Raw genomic sequence first — 18,292 nt, forward strand, 5'->3', positions numbered from 1 at the left:
AGGCTCTTGGTGAGATCAGGGAAGGCATCAGTGCCTGGAGGAGCAGGGCCCACTCATCACTGGCCATCCCTCACCCCTCCCCCAGCCCAAGCAGTTCCGGAAGATGATCCAGCAGACATTCCAGCAGTACGCCTCGCTCAAGGAGGAGGAGTGCGTCATGAAGTTCTTCAACACCCTTGCGGGCTTTGCCAACATCGACCAGGAGACCTATCGCTGTGAACTCATTGTAATGACATGTCCTCTTTATTCTCTCCCTGACCTGAATTCCAGGCCTCTCAGGGAACGGGCCCATGAGGGCAACATGGGGGGCAAGGAAGGGTGTGCTTGCTTATAGCAGCCCACATAAGCCAAGCTCTTCAGGCAGCTGGGTCTCACCAACATACCATCAAACACAACCAATGTTGACCTACTTGCCGGAGGCAGGGAGCGGAAATCTTGGCCACAGATCTTGGAGGTGGGCAGAGTAGGCAGGGTAGGCAGGGAGGGGGGTAATCTGTTGGCAGGGTTTTAAGACTGAAGGAGCTGGAGAACCCAGGAAATAGTGGCCTGTGTCTGACTCAATGAGCTGTTTTGCAGATTTCTGAAATAGGAGGGAGACAGAACTGAAACAGCAATCTTCTCTCTCCTTTTATTCCAGCAAGGATGGAACATTACTGTGGACCTAGTCATCGGCCCTAAGGGCATCCGCCAGCTGACAAGTCAAGATGCCAAGGTAGAGGGAGGGGGGGGGGGGGGGGGGGGCAGGCTGCACCCAGCCCCGGGTTAAGCAGTCTTCCCCTCTCTGCTGCCTCCTACCTTTCCCTGCATTTCAGTTGCTCTTGCCCCTTGCTGAGAGCAGAGAGGCCCTTGGTATGAGAAGCCGTAGAGAGAGTATTTGGAGCCTGGGGCAGATGGTTCTTTACTTTCCTGTGACGATCCCCTGCACGGAGGCTGGGGGGTTGGGGTGGGGAGAGAAGACAGAAGGACACTATCACTGCACTTCTGGCTTAGATAAAATTGTTGCTCTTGTAATGGCAAGATGGGGCAGTCATTCCCCTGGGAGTCAGAAGACCTGGGTCCGGTCCTGGCTCTGTCACCATCGTGGCATATGACTTCGGGCCAGTCCCCATTCCTAGACTCATCTTCTCTTCTGCAAAGTGAGGAGCTTAGACCAGACAATGCTTTCAGTCTTCACTGTCTTTGATTCTGTCTTCATCCCACGGAGAGGCTATCAGTGCTTCCTTGCAACCCCAGACTGACCAGTCTTCATGGCCCCACCCCAGGAGTAAGAGTGTCTGAAGGGCCCCGTCCTTTCTTACAGCCAACCTGCCTGGCAGAATTCAAGCAGATCAGGTCCATTCGGTGCCTGCCCCTGGAGGAGGGCCAGGCAGTTTTGCAGCTGGGCATCGAAGGCGCCCCCCAGGTGAGCATCTCTGGGCACCTGGGAGCTCTGAAACAGCCAGCCCACCGAAGAACAGTCTTTCTTGCTTAGGTCAGCTTGGCTTTGGGGATCTTGCTAAGAAAACTGCACCTATTTCTCAGACAAGGTACCAGGTTGACAATAAAATTGTAAGGGAAATGCATCAGGAAGCAAAGCTGTTTAAAAATGTCAAGAAATAAGTTGGAGGTGTTTTTAGGGTGGGGTGAAGTGCCCTTAATTCAAGGTACATAGGAGAGGTCTAACTTTGAACAAGTGAGTGATGACTCAGTAACAGGATCTCTGGGGACCTGGGTGGGCTTTTTGTGGGTGGAAGAATCAGATAGAACTCAGACAGCAAACCGATTGTCTATATCCCTTTTTATCTGTCTGTCCCCTGCGCACTGCCTCTTCTCCTAGTTTTCTGCTCTTACCTATGGAGCACCTACGGGGTACAAGGCATTGTGCTATGCACTCAGAGACCAAAATAAGTCCCAGCAGAAACTGGCCTTCCAAGGGTTTAGGGTCGCCAGGGAGGAGGGATGACAAGTGCGCCCCCTGGTGGTTGTGGGGGAAGGTAAGCCAAGCCCTAGGACAGGCGCTGATGGATTCCAGGCTGGAGATGGGTGGCAATGTCAGCCCCTTCTGAGGCAGTTCCTTCTCGGGTCTTGTGGGGCAGACTCTAGCCAAGGCTCTTGGGTCTCATCCTTAGCTGGTCTCTTCTCTGCAGTCCTTGTCCATCAAAACCTCCTCTCTGGCAGAGGCCGAGAACATGGCTGACCTGGTGGACGGTTACTGCCGGCTGCAAGGGGAGCACAAAGGCTCTCTCATCATTCATCCCAAGAAAGGTGAGTTTCCATTCAAAGGCACACGGGCCCAATGGGCAGATGTGGCACAAGCCCCCAGAGGCCGAGCGGAAGAAGCGAAACCATTGACCAAGATGGAAAGGAAGAGGCTCCGGAAGTGGGACCAGGTGCTCGCCCAGCCCTTCTTGGGTGCTCCTTGGGGACCTGTCCTGGGTCCTTCGCTGCAGGCCCTGGCCAAAGGCAGCTGGGGGGCTAGCTTCTGGAGTGGTGGTGTTTGTAGCCCCAGGAAGAGCAAAGCTAGTGCTAGAACATGACTGGTCCTTCCTATTAACATGTGTCTGTTTGGGGATGGGATCAGGAAGCAGAGGTCCAGGTTGGAACATGTGGGTGGTGGCAGAAAGAAACTTGAGAATTCCTTCCACTAAGAGAACTCTAATTCAGGCCAGCTTCCACTCCGTATTTCAGAGGATACATAGCGGGAAGGGGGTCTCCCTTGTGTTGGCTCACAGGAGGTGCGAGGTCAGCCATCCATCTAGGACTCTGTGTCCCCTGGCTCCAGCTCCCCCTCTTTCTGCTCTCTCCCCAGATGGTGAGAAGCGGAACAGCCTGCCCCAGATCCCCATGCTGTGAGTACAACGGGAAGCTGGGAACAAGGACTACACTCAGCCTATGTCTTCCTGGGAGGAGGCAGAACGAATAGGGAACCCCACTGCCATGGTTCCTGGTTTCCAGGCCCCCCGGGGAGAAGACGGGAACCCTGGCATTTCACAAGTGGCAATTTCTCACCAGTAACTTTCACCCCATCAGTTCCTGCAAGGGTAGTCCCGCCTCCTAATGCCATCTGGTCTCATCTTAGGGAGAATGGTTGCTGTCCCCTCTTCCTTGCCCCCTGGCAGCGTGGGCTGTGTTCCCAGGCTGGCATCATCGGGACTGTCTGCTCCTCCCTGGGGCAGGCACGGGTACCAGGGCAGCTGGCCTCCAGGAGAGGCGGGTGGGAGAGGGTGGGCTGCCAAGGCCATCTCAGGGCCACACTGCCAGGCTCTGAGTTCACCAGGCTCCTGCCCTCTCATCTCCTCCTACAGCAACCTAGAGGCCCAGCGGCCCCACCTCTCAGAGAGCTGCAGCATAGGTAAGCCTGCGCATGTCCAGAGTCTCCCTTCTGCCCGCTCTTGTGCCGTTGTCAAGGATGCCCTCAAAGCTACGCAAAGACAGATTTCCCCTGTGGTTTCGCTGTGACAACTTAAAGCGTCATTAATCCTAATAGCTAGTGTGTATTCGCCAGTATAATGCTGGGCGCCATGTTTATCTGAGCTTGGGCCACCCTAACAAACACCACAGCCAGGGGGCGCCCTACTCCTGACCTCATCTAACACTAATCACATACCCCCAGAAGACAGGCCTCCAGATACCTTCCCCCGGGAAGGGGAGAGTGGGGGGGCGGGGGTGCTGGGATTTCCACATAGGAATGTGGGGGAGATACAAACATTCAGTCCACAGCAGGGTCAGATATATAATAGGAATTCTTTTATTTGATCTTTATGACATTCCCTGGAAACATTCACTTCACAGAAAGAAAAACTGAGGTTAAGGGAGACTAAGGAACTTGCCCTAAATGATGCAACCAGGCAGTAGTGAGCAGGAATTCCAGTCAAGAGGCCCTAGACTCTATGGCCACGCCAGAACGTGGGATGGGAGCTCTGTTCTTGCCTGGCTCCCCCTGCACCCCCAACTCCCCTCCCCAGGACATCAGGCTTGGTTTTGCTGGCCTGCATGTGGGAGCCCCGTGCCCAGTTCCTGGAAGTGCCCACTGAGGCATCTTACCCATAGAATGTTCTCTTTCTGTCATTCCAGAATCAGACATCTATGCCGAGATTCCCGATGAGACCCTGCGAAGGCCCGGAGGTAGACCTCTGGCCCCACCACGATGGCCACAGCTAGGGCCCTATGAAGTGATATTGTGGGGACACCTGTGACACCCTGGGGGGACTTTGTTTCCTTCCTTCGTCCTCTCCCATGTGTGCCTCAGACAGGGACAAACTGAAGCAAACCACCTTTGATTTGAAAGCTGAGACCATTCTTTTATCCCCACACTATGGACCTTTTGTGTGCCTGTATTGTGGGGGGGATCCTAAGAGTTTGGATATGAGGCCTGGCCTTCCGAGGGAATAGGGTGATGGTTTTCCCCCAGGTCTGAGATGATGGAAACTTCTAGAACCCCTTCTCCAGGCCAACTCTTAGATATTAGCTGAGATGTTGTTGAGGGGTCTGGTGGTGCCTGGGCAGGAGGGGAGCAGAGCCTGGCACTGGGGCATGCAAATACCCAGATGCCCAGGGGCAGCAGTGGCTTCTGTGCCCTGAGACTATCTGCTCTCTCCATCTGCCCAGGTCCACAGTATGGCGTCGCACGGGGAGATGTGGTCCTGAATCGGATTCTTGGTGAAGGCTTTTTTGGGGAGGTCTATGAAGGTGTCTACACCAATCACGTGAGTTCCAGACTCTTCGCGGAAATTCCTCTCCCGCTTTTCCATAGGACAAGGAGAGTTCATATATTCTGGGTTTGGAGTGGCCACCATGATATGTGGCTCTTCCCCCACTTGGCATTTGCGGTATTTATGAAATACCCCGGGAGTGACGGAAGCAAGAGTTATTACCCGGAAGGCTAGCAAGCCCAGGGAGTAAAATAGAGGCAGGACCTGGGGAAGGGTTGGCTGAATCTTGAAGGGCAAGAACGTGGGGAAGTGTGAGGAAATGCAGCTCTGAGATGAGGACGAGCAGGATCTGGGGCAGGGACGGGTTTTGAGTCCCCATTAGGGGCAGGACCCACAGAAAGGGTAGAGCTGGAGAAAAGAGGCAGCAAAAACGTAAAAGCCAACAATAAAAATGGAGAACAATAATAAAAAGAGAGAAAGAGACCAGAACGCTGCGTTGGATGCCTTTGCACACACTCCACCATGTCCACGAACAATGGGCAAAGCACAGGCACTGAGCCTCAGTGTCCCGATCTGGAATGCCAGAGGCTTTCGTCTCAAAGGTCCCTTCTGGTCCTGACATACCCCGATCGAGAAGCAATAGAGTCAGGGAGAGCCTGGGTGGCACAGTCAGTTAAGTGTCCCAACTCTTGGTTTCGGCTCAGGTCCTGGTCTCCAGGTCGTGGGATCAAGGCCTGTGTTGGGCTCTGCACCCAGCATGGAGTCTGCTTGAGATTCTCTCTTGCTCTCCCTCTGCCCCTCCTGCTCATGCGCACTGTTTCTCTTTCTGTCTAAAATAAATAAATAGATCTTTTTTTAAAAAAAAGAAAGAAAAAAAAACAATGAAATCAGGAGTCAGAGAGGAGTGGAGAAAGAGTTGGGGGAAGAAGGAGGAAAGGGCAGGAGGTGCCTTGTAGAGATCAGGAGGCCCAGATATTGCCTGTCTTCCCTCAGCTGTGAGCCACGCCTGTGGGATGACCGTGGCAATGCCAGCCAGGGGACCCTTTATTTTGAGCCCTGTGCTGGCCCAAGGGGCTCTGAACAGACTTTCGTTGCAGAAAGGGGAGAAATTCAATGTTGCCGTAAAGACCTGTAAGAAGGACTGCACTCTGGACAACAAGGAGAAGTTCCTGAGTGAGGCAGGTGTGTGTCCCCGGGAAGGGACCCGGTGTCTGTGAGTGGGAGAAGACCCCCCGGGATGACACGGACCTCCGAGATGGGAGAGGGGCCTGGAATCCGGGATGGGAGGGTGCCAACAGTGCAGGGAGCCCCGTCAGGAGAAGGGGTTTCCCTCCACATTTCTCCCACGGGGGACAGCCCAGCCTGTTTCCCCCATGTTGGACCTTAGAGCCACTTGGGCCTACATCCCTCTTGCCCCCAATTTCAGTGATCATGAAGAATCTCGACCACCCGCATATCGTGAAGCTGATTGGCATCATCGAAGAAGAGCCCACATGGATCATAATGGAATTGTATCCCTACGGTGAGGTGAGCTGGGGATGGCAGAAGGGGAGCCCTGTGGCGGCAGCTAGGCCACGGTTGAGCAGGGCCTCTAGCTGGGATGGCTTCAGAGCCTAGGCCCTTAACTCCCAGCTTCCCGCCCCCCGTATTAAGCCCAAACAACCCCGAGATCGGTCATGGGGGAAATTTCTGGGACATCTTGCTAACCTGGGTTTGCCGGGAAGGGCTGGGAAGCTGCCTGCAGGGTCCATGTCAGGGTCTTGAAGGCATCTTCCCCCTTCCTGCAGCTGGGCCACTACCTGGAGAGAAACAAGAACTCCTTGAAGGTGCTCACTCTCGTCCTATACTCACTGCAGATCTGCAAGGCCATGGCCTACCTGGAGAGCATCAACTGTGTCCACAGGTGGGGCTGGGGAGGAAACTGAGCTCCTCGAGCTGACCCTGACCATGCAGAGGCAGGGGTCGTGCAGGTTTCAGAGTGGCACAGATGAGTGTTGAGACCGAAGCGTTGGTCCTGGCTCCTGTGACCACTCAAGCACCTGCTAGGAGCCCATTGCTTCATCTGAAAGGTGGACTCACCATACATACCTCACGGCGCTATTATTAAAACTCAATCCAAAGTGTGGGGCATCTGATTGTAGCTCAGGGCAGTCCAGCCCGCTTCGCAGTGGGGTCCCCCACTTTCACAGACCTGGATCTCCTCAGGCTCACCCACTCGGTGGCACACAGCCCAGGCAGGGGGACTGGACTGGGGTGCACCGGAAACATCCTGGGGGCTGGGACCTTCCCCAGCCTGAGCAGCTGGCCCCTCACTGGTCCCAAGCACCCCTGAACTCTCAAGTCCTCTCTTCCCCCTGGCTGTGGAGTGGGCCCCTTCTTCACCTGGCTTTGTTCCCATTCCCTGAAAGAAGGTTCCAGACACAAGGGATGGGATCCCCTGGAGGAGACAAAGGGGTGCTCCCAGAATATCGGGGTGACAGGTGAATGCTTCCATCCAGCACCAGGGACGTGGGATATGTGGCCTTGTGGGCGATGCTAGCAAAGCCGTGGGTGGGGATATAAATGTCCATTCATTCATTCCAGTCACTCATTCAGCACATCTGGAACTTCTGTCCTGTGTTTCCAAGTCTGTCTTCAGCTCTGGGATCAAGTCGTAGTCAAAACAGACCCAAACTCCCTTTCCTTACGGAGCTTACTTCTAGCATCGGGGTAAAATTCGAGATATAAACAGTCATGAGGGGAAGGTGGTTGGATAACCTGTTTCCCTTGTTTGTTTGGGTAAAGTTGCCTTGCTCTGAAGTCAGCTTTTTCAGTAACAAAGACAAATGATAGGGAATGGAACCTGCCTGTGAGAAGCGAGCTGACGAACCTGGGGTTAGAAATGATGCCAGGAACCTGAGGTAAACTGAGTCAGTGAGCACTTCCCCAGAGAGGGGTGAGAGCTCAGCTCTGGATTTAGGCTGCCTGGGTTAACCCCAACCCCTGCCCCCACCCCTGGGGAAGCTACTGGACAATCTCCTTCAGCTCTCTGTGCTCCCGTCTCCTCTTCTGTGGGAGTCTGAGGGTCTCTCATGTCACAAGGCAGAGTTTGTAAAGTATTTGGGTGATCCTGACCATCCTAGTGCCCCCTGGAGGGTTTCTGGGAGCTGTTGCTCTTGGCCATGACAGAAGCCTACAGTCCAGTGGAGTCGCAGAAGCAGGCGAGAATAGTGACTGGGAAAGTTGTTGGGGCTGTCCCTTGAAGAATCAGCAGGGTGACAGCATGCCTGGCAGAGGGGAGGATACAGCCCACAGGGCAAGCATGTGGAGCGAGCCCTGGGAACCTGGAGTTGGCTTCACATTGGAGAAGGGGTGATGGGAGATAGAGCTCCCCAGGGAGGTACGAGGAGGTGGCTGAGGGCCTGGGGCAGGGGGACCTGGACGGCCAGCCCAGCCTCCTGGGGCCCTGGCCAGCACTCTTCTCCTTTATTTCTCTGTCCATTTGTCTGTCAGAACAAAACATTCTGAGCCTTCACATCTCTCTCCCAGGGACATCGCCGTCCGAAACATCCTGGTGGCCTCCGCTGAGTGTGTGAAGCTGGGGGACTTTGGCCTTTCCCGGTACATTGAGGATGAGGAGTATTACAAAGGTGAGGGATGTTCAGCCGAGGACCTGTCCCTGGAGGGGTTGCTGCAGCCTCTCCCCACCCCCACAAAGAAAGAAGAAAACACTACAGTTGGTCAAGCCCAGGCCAAGAGTCTCTGGAGAATAGGCTGTAATTCTGGATAATTCTGGAACTTTCTTCGTTAAATAACCCCTGTGAATCTCTTTGCCCACCCAAAGCCTCTGTGACCCGTCTCCCCATCAAGTGGATGTCCCCTGAGTCCATCAACTTCCGCCGCTTTACGACAGCCAGTGACGTCTGGATGTTTGGTGAGTGGAGTTTCCCAAGAGCATTGGAAAGAGTTCTGATTCTGGAACCCACCCCTTGGTGGCAAGGGTTCTGTTTTGCTCTAGCCACTGAGCAGTCCCGGAAGTAGGGGGGGCTGGTGGTGGGTTGGGGACAACATGGGCTAAGGGCCTGCCTGAGCAGTATTGGTTAATCTTCCTGGCAAAGGCTCCTGAGGGGGGCATGCATTCCAGCAACCAGTCCCAGGGACTGACGTGGGGTCCCCCGCCTAGAGAGGATCAAACTCTGAGGTTGGTTCTGAGAAGAAGGCATAGGAATAGATGACAGGTGCTAGATGGACAGCCCCTTATAGAGCACACAGCCATGTAGATTACACCCCTCAGTTCTCCACAGCCAGCCCAATAAAAACTCATTATTATTATGCCCATTTTCCAGATAAGGACACTGAGGCTCAGGCAAGCCAGGGGCTTGTGTAGGCAGCAAGTTATTGGTGCTAGGCTTCAAACCCCAGCTTTCCCATGGTCTTCACTCCCCCTTGAGGGAAGGCACTGGTGGTCCCAACAACGTGCCTTTGACAGCCCCCTCCTCCTCATCGCACAAAACCTAACAGCTCCATGTGGAAGGGGTCTAGGGAGGGGAACCTCTATTCACTTGCAGATGCAGGTGATGGGTCCCTCAGTGGACCCCTCCCCCCCCCCCAAGTGGGCAAGTCCCCAGGGATGGTAGGGGTGAAGGCTGGAGAACTCGAGAGGTCCCTGGCAGGGTTTTCACCGGGGAGGGTGGGCTGGCATCTCCAGGCAGGTGTCCTCCCCAGGGCGGGTCCTGAGCCCTCTCTTCCTGCCCTCAGCTGTCTGCATGTGGGAGATCCTGAGCTTTGGCAAGCAGCCCTTCTTCTGGCTGGAGAACAAGGACGTCATCGGGGTGCTTGAGAAGGGGGACCGGCTGCCCAAGCCCGACCTCTGCCCACCTATACTCTACACCCTCATGACTCGCTGTTGGGACTACGACCCCAGTGAGCGGCCCCGCTTCACTGAACTCGTGTGCAACCTCAGGTGACCATGGAGCAGGGGTGGGGGGCTGCCAGCACTAGGACCCCAGGCAGCAAGTCTCCTCTCCCACTGCTTTTAGGGGCTTACAACAAGCGTACGTCCCTGAAAGGGAGGCAGTTGGTGTCCTTGTGGCTCCATAACGACGGGAGAATTCAGGCTCAGAGCTGTGGCTGTGACAGGGTGGGGGTATGGGCCTTGCACCGGGACCTCCCCTCTGACCAACACAAAGCCATGTGTCCCAGTGGAACTGGCTGGTCCTCCCAGCAGAAGCACGGTACCCTGCATGTAACAGAGGCTCAGCAGCTCAGTCAGAGGACAGGGGATTGAAACCGAGCTCACGGTCACATAAGAACATACAGACAGTGAGCCTGTGTAAGCCTCACCATCTTGGTATCTGTCAACCCGGAGCTCGAGGTGTTGCTCCTAGTATGCACTCCAGAAATATTTTTCAGGTTAGAGCCCAAAGTCTAAAGCAGACTTTCACCGATGTGCCTGTGCTCTTTCCACAGAGATTGGGGGTGTGCCTTACAGGAGGCCCAGCTCGGGCATGGGACCCGAATTCCCAGCAGGACCCTTGAGCCTCTGTGCCTTTCTTTGATCCTTCCTCCCAGATAGCAGGGAAGGGGTGGTTGATGTTTGACCATTAAGACAGCGACCCATGGGTCACCTCTCCCTTCTGAATGAAACATTGGCAGCCTGAAGTTCTAATGTTTCATCCAAGAGCCATTGTTCTCTCCTGGGTGCTGTCAGATCACATTTTAGACAGTCCCCCTATTTCCTTGGTGGCTTGCGTGCCAACAGCTCCTCCTCAGGTGGTCTTTCTTTTGGCCTCCTTTAGGGCAGGAATCAACAAACTTTTTCTGTAAAGGGCCGCTAGTAAATATTTGGGGTTTTGCAAGCCATATGTGGTCTTCTTGTTAAAACGACTCAACTCTGCTGTTATAAGTTAAGAAACATCCATAGACAATGCGTCAACCAATGTATGTGTTGCTGGGTTTCAGTAGGACTATTTAGGACTATTTGGGGCAACAGAATTTGAATTTTATATAATGTTCGCATGTCATGAAATTTCATCTTTTCATTTTCTTCAATCGTTAAGAAAATGTAAAAAAATACTCTTAGTTTGGAGCCACATAAAAATAGGCAGGGGGCTGGATTTGGCCTGTGGGCAATAGTTTGCTGACCCCTGCATTAGGGAATCGAGTGCTTATTCAATGTTAAAAACACTGACTTTAAACATTGCAGTCAATGTGTTGGCATTTTTTTAGAGAAAGAAAAGAGTCCCTGGCAACTGCTTTGCGGGGAGGTACCCCAAGGGGCAAGCTGGAACTGGCCACACTGGGGCAGTGAGAATGATACTGAATGTGCTTGTGGAGCCAGGGTTCCAACACAGTCTGCAAGGCTTCCAGCTTAGAAGACCTCTCTGTTCCTGTCTATCCATTTATTGGCCCCCGATTAACTCTAGTCTCAACCTTGGTCCTTCGTATGGGAAATTTGAGAAGCCAAAGGGTTCCAGGAAAAGTGTTTGAAAGATGTAATTTGAAAGGACCAAAGCTCTGGGGTGCTAAGGGGAAGAGGGGGGCCTTAATTCATTCGAGGGGTTTAAGAAACATGGGGAGTTGTGACAGGTGCTTGTCTGTGGGCTGAGAAGGATGCCCCTTTAGAGGGACCAGACCAGCCCCCACCATGGATGGAGTTAGGAGCAGGCTTTCTGTGTAATTGTAAAGATATCCAAAGACCCCCAAGGAGCCCAGGATATCCCCCTCAAGCTACAGCCTGGCAGTCCTCCATTAGAGCTAAGACAGGATTTGATGAGTATTTCCTAATCATGTAGGCATAAGAAGGGCCCTTTTAATATCAAACTTTGAAAATTCCTCCCTGTGACAATAGTTACCTTTTCAGAATTTTTTGACTGGCAAAATGTATTAAGCTATATAGTGACTTTTTTATATGATGTACAGTGTAATTCATGTACACTTGAAAATAAATCTGACACAAATATCGTATGTTCAGTAGCATAAAATACTTGGTCCACAGACAATGCATACATGTGAATACAATAAAGATAGACTATGAACAAGTGAATTCAGGGACCCCCTGTGATCATTCCAAAGTCCTCTAGGGTCTGTGATTCCCAAGGTGGGAAACATTGGATTGAATAAGAAAGGCAAGAAGCACAGACATAGCTAACCCGGGAGTTGAATCCACAACCATTATTCATTAGTACACATGAGGAATGTGTTGGTGGGTGGTTTAATGAAAAATAGGAGATGCAGAACACGGGCCTTGGTCATCAAGTTGGCTGGGATTTCAGTTATCTCCATAGGGGGATGGTGCCGATAGCAGGCACAGGAAGGCAAGATGCATGGGGAGGTGGTGGGGGACACAATTACACTACCCTGTAGGACTAACTCTCCAAGGACTTTTTCCCCACCATAGATCCATTCCTGTGAGTCTCCCAACTTCACTGTCGGGGAAGCAGCCTCAGGGTCCATCTTTTAGCCTTCTCAGGGGGGGTCTCCCCAGCCACTCTTCCAAGGAGACAGAAATGGGACCCAGCGGTCCTTCTTTGGGCCTCTCCAGGCTTCAGAGGAAGGAGTACAGAAAAGAGGCTCCAGGAGCATCTTTAACTTTGTTCCTGACCTGACTCCTTGGCAGTGACATTTATCAGATGGAGAAGGACATCGCCATAGAGCAGGAGAGGAATGCTCGCTACCGACCTCCCAAAATCTTGGAGCCCACAGCCTACCAGGAACCCCCACCCAAGGTAAGCCAACCCCTGGTCTCAAGGATCCTATGAATTAAGCAGAGCTGGGCCTCCATGTGGCCCCCTCCCATCCTGACTATGGAACTCCTCCCTCTTCCTCCAGCAAAGGCAGGATGTGTTCCTGTGGTCCTCTTGGCCCTCAACCCAACTGTCCTTCAGCATTAAATTCAGACCCCTTCACCTGGGTGCCCTGGCAGGTGTGATCTGAGCTCCCAAGAGAGCAGACCCCTCAGAGGGCAGCTAGGGCAGGGAGTCACCCTGAAAACTCTTCCCTTGAGGATCTGGAACACTATTCTTTCTGGTGTTTTTCACGAACAAATTAGATGTCCCTGAGGGCACATGAATGGGGAGTGTCCCACAATCCCTTATGTCCAGCCTCTATGTCCACACCCTCCCTGGCATCTCTGGACTCAGAATCCAGTGCCCTGCTACCATGCCATTAGGTGGCTAGGACCATATCCATATTAGGGAGCTCAGACTGCCATAACAAAATCCCATAGACTGAGTGTGGAGGCTGAGAAGTCCAAGATCAAGGCACTGGCAGATTCATTGTCTGGGAGGACTATCTTCTTGGCTTGCAGATGGCCACCTTCCAACTGTGTCTTAGCACAGCAGAGAGATCAAGAGCTCTGGTGTCTCTTTGTATAAGGACTGATCCCATCATGAGGGCTCCAGCCCCATGACCTCATCTAACCCTAATTATCTGACAAAGGTCTTACCTCCATATGCCATCACACTAAGGGTTAGGGCTTCAACATACAAATCTGGGAGGCGGGGGTACCCAGACAGTCCATAACAAATTCCTATCTGCTCCGAGGCCTTTTCTCACTGTCCCTCCTTGCTTGGCATGCCCTGATCCTTCCCTCAGTCCGGGCCCACCTCAGTTTTCACCTCCTCCACGAAGCCTCTACACGTGCCTGAGCCCTCGGTGACTTGTTACCTCTGGAAGTATGTGGCTCTTGAGAGCTGATTTGACAGGTGTTCCCATATCTAAGGAGGTTACACACCAAAGATCAGTAAACCCCTCCATTGGTGATGTCCCCCAGGAAGCCAGAGAGACTGGCTTCTTGTACCTTCTCATCACTCAGCATATAATGGGTGCTCAGTAAGTGAATGCAAATGATTTCAATGATCACTTTGCCCTTCATCTCTCCTTCATTCTGAATAAGCCTGACCTGTGTCCAACCCAGGATTCCCCTGGGTGAGCTATGCTCACTCAAGGAGAGAGGCATGGCCTGACTCATCTCTGTGTTTTCTCTCCAGCCCAGCCGGCCCAAGTACAGACCCCCTCCACAGACCAACCTTCTGGCTCCCAAGCTGCAGTTCCAGGTAAACATATGACCAGAGGGCTGGGAAAGTTTGGGGCCATTCCTCATCTCAGACCTTCCTGAATTTCCATTCTTGTGCCTTTGAGGACTAGCAATGACCTGCTTGGGTTATGGAGATGGCCTGCATTGACTCTTTCTTGGTACCTACAAGAGAATTTGAACTCAGAGTGCCCAGAGAGCAAAAGAATCAAAATGTAATTCTACCAGGCTGTCCTCAGCTAAGACTCACCTTAAGCTCAGTCCATCTGTCCATAGTGTTTGTTGCTCCGTGTGCCTGCCTATAGCTACTTCTCTATGCCAAAGGCTTTCCTGGCCCCCTACCCAGAGCAGAGCTTTCTGAGAAGGAATTTCAGGCAGCTGGGGACAGTTGATGTTCTCCAGAGAATAGAGCTGCTCCCCATGGAGACTTTAGGCAGGACCCAGATGGCCAGAAGCTGAAAACAGGTTTCCATCAGAGCTTTCCTTGTGCCTCCATCATTACCAACCATGGGATCTTCCCAAGATGTTGGTCCCTATCTGAGAACGTCTCTGTCTTGTGTCTCTGTCCTGCATCTCAGTCATAGGGAGCCAAGGCCCATCTCTTTTCCCTTACAACCCTCAGTTCAGAGTCAGTGTTCAACAGTGGAGCATCTCAACCAACAGACACAATGTCTGTTCATCTGGTACTCCTTATGGAAAGGTGGTGTCCCATGGTCATATATTTCTCAAGGAAATGCTCCAGTACCAAAATAAGGCTAACCAAGAACTAAGAGCTAAATCCTTGTGTGTATGAAGAAGAAAACCTTGATGCAGAAGATAGAAGCAATATTCCTAAGAAGAATCATACCTTTCTGTGATGTTTAAAACAGTGATTAAATACAAACACACACACATTTCTGTGGGCTAATCATATCTGTCAGTTTGCAACATGCTTATGAAATGGAACTCCTTTCTGAAGAGTCCTGATGGAGGAGACATGGACTCAGTGGGTCAGTAACATATGTGGACCCCATTGTATGCAGAGCTTCATTTGACTGGCTTTTAGATGAATGAGAGGCCACAGGACCCACAGGCCCCCGCAGGGGCTGCGCTGACTCCCAGCCAAGAGTCATGTGTGTTGCTCTACCGTGTCTCCCAAACGAGACCAATGAAACACCCACATCACATTCTTTGTGAGCTCCTGAAAAGCAAGTGCTATGTCTCCATTGGTGCCCATTATTTTTTCTCTGTGCTCATGTTTGTGGCAGCTAATTGTCTACCTTCTTGTCTTGTCCCTGTGCTGGTGCTTCTTCGCTTCTCCTGAATAGGTCCCTGAGGGTCTGTGTGCCAGCTCACCTACGCTCACCAGCCCTATGGAGTATCCATCTCCCGTAAACTCGCTGCACACCCCACCTCTCCACCGGCACAATGTCTTCAAGCGCCACAGCATGCGGGTAAGAGGGCTCTGCATGCTGGGTCCTAGCCCGAACTCAGGAGGCTGCTAGAGGGAGGTGTCTGGGACACCAGGAACCCCACATCCTCCAGCTCAGCAGCCCACCAGGAGGCTCTGTAACTTCCTCTCCTTTGCAAACGCATTGGAAGTTGGGGGCCACATCAGGCTGTGCTCCCAAGGACACTGGTTGGACCTGGACCTTCCCTGTCCATACTTTGGTGCTATGTTTCCTGAGCCCTGGGGGGGGTAGTGTGGCAGCTTGTGGGCAGAGGGCAACCAAGCTTGATGGTGCCAGAGAATAAAAGATCCTGGAGGCTCTGCGCAGTTCTGCCCTTCCTGCCTCATTGTTTCGGTTGCTAAATGTCTCCACAGTCAAAGGAAAGGTTTCCTTGTGACTGGACTCCTGCTGCTATTGTAAAAGCTGATGTTGTGTGGGAAGGAGTTTTGGGGCTAGTGTGGAGCTAAGCCACTCTTCCCAGTCATGTCTTTGTGTAACTGCCAGTGAGGCCCTGAGTACTTCATGGACTAGCTTCTCATTGTCAAGTTTTTTTTGGGGGGGGGAGGAAGGCAGCTTTTCTTGTAAAAGAGATACCTACTTGTTGCTTCTCAGCACCCATCTTCTCTTTCAATGGAGCAGTAGTCATCTGGCATGAATATCTGATATACTTTACTAAACTGAGTCTTGATATGCACCAAAACAAACCAAAGGCATTATTTTAGTTCTAACTCTAAATATATAATATATATTTATATATATAAATATATATAACTCTAATATACTAACTCTAGTATATATGCATGATATTTCAGGCTCAGTATACAGGCTCTAAAAGCTTTTGGAAAAAACTCCATGTTTATTATAAAAGATTTGAAAAATATGGGAAAGTTGTGTTGATATATTCTGTACCATTATTTTTAATTTAGTAAAATTTTGAAATGCGTAAGGTAACTTAGAATTCTAGACAGTGAGATCTATTGTGGGCTAAAATTTCCCCTTACCTAGCTCGTTTTCCTCTTTCAAATTAATTTAACCAATTTATATCTTAACATATACTTAACAATAATAAAACTGCATTTTAAAGTACGCACTATAATTTAGGCAACATGCACTTCCTCCACCTTCCTGTCCTTGACTCTGTTCATAATTGAGTTTTAGTGAGTTTTGCTTTAAAATGTGTACTTTTAGAAAAAAGCAATTTTTCACATTTCCAGGGTGGCACTGCCTTTGTCTAACCCCTGCTTCACCATAAGACTTTGTTCAGTTCCATAAAGACATACTGTGCAGCAGGGAAAAAGGATCTTTTGTGTCAGGGATTTAGAAGTACTTGTCGTAAGGAAGGTCTGCCTAAAAGAATATAATGAATGTTTCTTTAAGTAAACAAAAAAAAAGGTAAAAAATATAAAATCCATTTTATGATATACATCAGAAAGACTGAGAAAACCTCTTTCAGGTAAAATGCTGAGGAAAGGTATAATAAGCTTCCTACAAGTTATCTGAAAGCATTTAACAAAAATCAGAAATGGTTTCCCCACAAAAACAATTTTTCTGCTGACTGACTCTCTTGCCTGACTCATCTGGGAATCTGGCATTCCACACAAGAGTCAGGATGGCAGCAATCTCCCTCTTGAAGACCTCACAACTGAGGTTTAAAATAATAATAAAATTTAGTGAAAGACTTTGTGCAGGAATGCTTTTCCCGGGCACTGTCCTAGGTGCTGAAGAGAGAACAATGAGGTTCTGCTTTCAGAGAGCTTCAGGCAGCTAGAAGGAAAAGGGCGGGTTCACACTCACCTGTAGTGCAAGCCGTAGAGCTGTGAGTGGCACACAGAGGTAATGCGAAGGTGCGATGGGAGTTCAGAGAGAAGAATAGCTCTTTCTAGCTTCTGTTTTTTCAGCAGGGCCTCAAAGGATGGGGAAGATTTGGACAGGAAGAAACTGGGGTATAGAGGATAAAAGAGGCAGAGGCATTAGTAGGAGCCAAGACTGAGTGACAGGAAAGCACAGGGCAAGTGTAGGAGCTGTTTGGCTAGCAGGATGCATTTGGAGGTGGAAATAGAGCTGGCAAGATGGGAGCGGGATACTCAAATTACGGAAGGAGTCACAGCTTGTGAGAGTCATTTTAAGACACCACAGAAAGTCGATTCCTTTTTAAAGTGACCGACAATCTAAGTATCCATTGCCCAATAAGAATATCTGAGGTAGCCTCTTTGCCTACTTGTGATCTCTGTCTGTCCAATAAATAAAATAAAATCTTAAAAAAAAAAAAAGAATATCTGAGGTAACTTGTAGACAAGTAAGCCCTAAAGTGATCAATTTTTTAAAGTCTTACTTTCTCCTTGAGTTTTAATATGAAATTGTAAGACATAGGAAAACATTCCCCACCCAATACATGTTAAAATATTTGGTGAGATGGTGATCGGGCCTGGGGCATCCTAGACAGTTGAATAGCGGGAATTTTCCTTTAACACTTACAAAACAATACAGTGTTTTCTTTTCTTTTCTTTTTTAAAGATTTTATTTATTTATTTATTTATTTGACACAGAGAGAGAGAGAGAGAGAGTGAGAGAGGGAACACAAGCAGGAGGGAGTGGGAGAGAGAGAAGCAGGCTTCCTGTCGAGCAAAGAGCCCAATTCGGGGCTTGATCCCAGGACCCTGGGGCCAGGACCTGAGCCGAAGGCAGATGCTTAATGACTGAGCCACCCAGGTGCCCCATATCAGTGTGTTCTTTAGTCTAATAACTTCTTCTACCAGTGTTTAATCTTCTCAGTCCAGTCTAGTCTCACCGGGAGATTCCTAGCTCGGTATTCAGAATATTTGACCCTTAGTTCTCGTGTGTCACCATTTGTCAGTAGCCCGGGGTAGCCGTACCGTTGTGTCTGGAGGTTGTCGACATTCAGCAGCAGATATTTCTAACCCTCAAATGCTCTCATTTGGGAGCATCAGCCTCTGGGAAATATATCTTGTTCTATAAATTCTATGGTTGTAAAAGACTCTTATGTCCTGCAACTTTTTTTTTTTTTTTTAAATAAGATCTAACTCAGTAGCCTTCAGCTGAGAGGATCTTGCCTCCGAAAGGACATTTGCTGAAGTCTGGAGGCATTTTGTTACAACTGGGGAGATACTAAAAGCCTCTGTTTGTGGACCTGCTGCTGAGTATCCTACAATTTACAGGAAATCTCCCCCAATACAGAATGATCGGGCCCCACATGTTCA

The 18,292-nt window shown here is 50.7% G+C and overlaps 1 protein-coding gene across 7 annotated transcripts in view; it reads left to right on the forward strand.

Annotated features, from left to right (window-relative positions):
* Positions 1-18,292, forward strand: part of PTK2B (protein tyrosine kinase 2 beta) — a 121,202-nt gene that overhangs the window by 95,489 nt on the left and 7,421 nt on the right. For 4 of the 7 annotated variants that reach the window (XM_032855653.1, XM_032855654.1, XM_032855655.1 and 1 more), the window contains 17 exons: positions 86-226; positions 638-712; positions 1,301-1,402; positions 2,127-2,244; positions 2,789-2,828; positions 3,285-3,331; positions 4,054-4,104; positions 4,588-4,685; positions 5,729-5,813; positions 6,058-6,158; positions 6,419-6,534; positions 8,160-8,260; positions 8,455-8,544; positions 9,369-9,573; positions 12,229-12,337; positions 13,601-13,666; positions 14,952-15,077. In XM_032855653.1, the coding sequence (XP_032711544.1) occupies positions 86-226; positions 638-712; positions 1,301-1,402; positions 2,127-2,244; positions 2,789-2,828; positions 3,285-3,331; positions 4,054-4,104; positions 4,588-4,685; positions 5,729-5,813; positions 6,058-6,158; positions 6,419-6,534; positions 8,160-8,260; positions 8,455-8,544; positions 9,369-9,573; positions 12,229-12,337; positions 13,601-13,666; positions 14,952-15,077 (1,671 nt within the window). The remainder of the gene's footprint in view (positions 1-85; positions 227-637; positions 713-1,300; positions 1,403-2,126; positions 2,245-2,788; positions 2,829-3,284; positions 3,332-4,053; positions 4,105-4,587; positions 4,686-5,728; positions 5,814-6,057; positions 6,159-6,418; positions 6,535-8,159; positions 8,261-8,454; positions 8,545-9,368; positions 9,574-12,228; positions 12,338-13,600; positions 13,667-14,951; positions 15,078-18,292) is intronic. The other 3 variants (XM_032855657.1, XM_032855656.1, XM_032855658.1) reach the window with 3 other exon arrangements.

The sequence above is a fragment of the Lontra canadensis genome, unplaced genomic scaffold (genome assembly GCF_010015895.1).
Source record: "Lontra canadensis isolate GAN:19392208 unplaced genomic scaffold, GSC_riverotter_1.0 scaffold10, whole genome shotgun sequence".
NCBI classification, from domain to species: Eukaryota; Metazoa; Chordata; class Mammalia; order Carnivora; family Mustelidae; genus Lontra; species Lontra canadensis.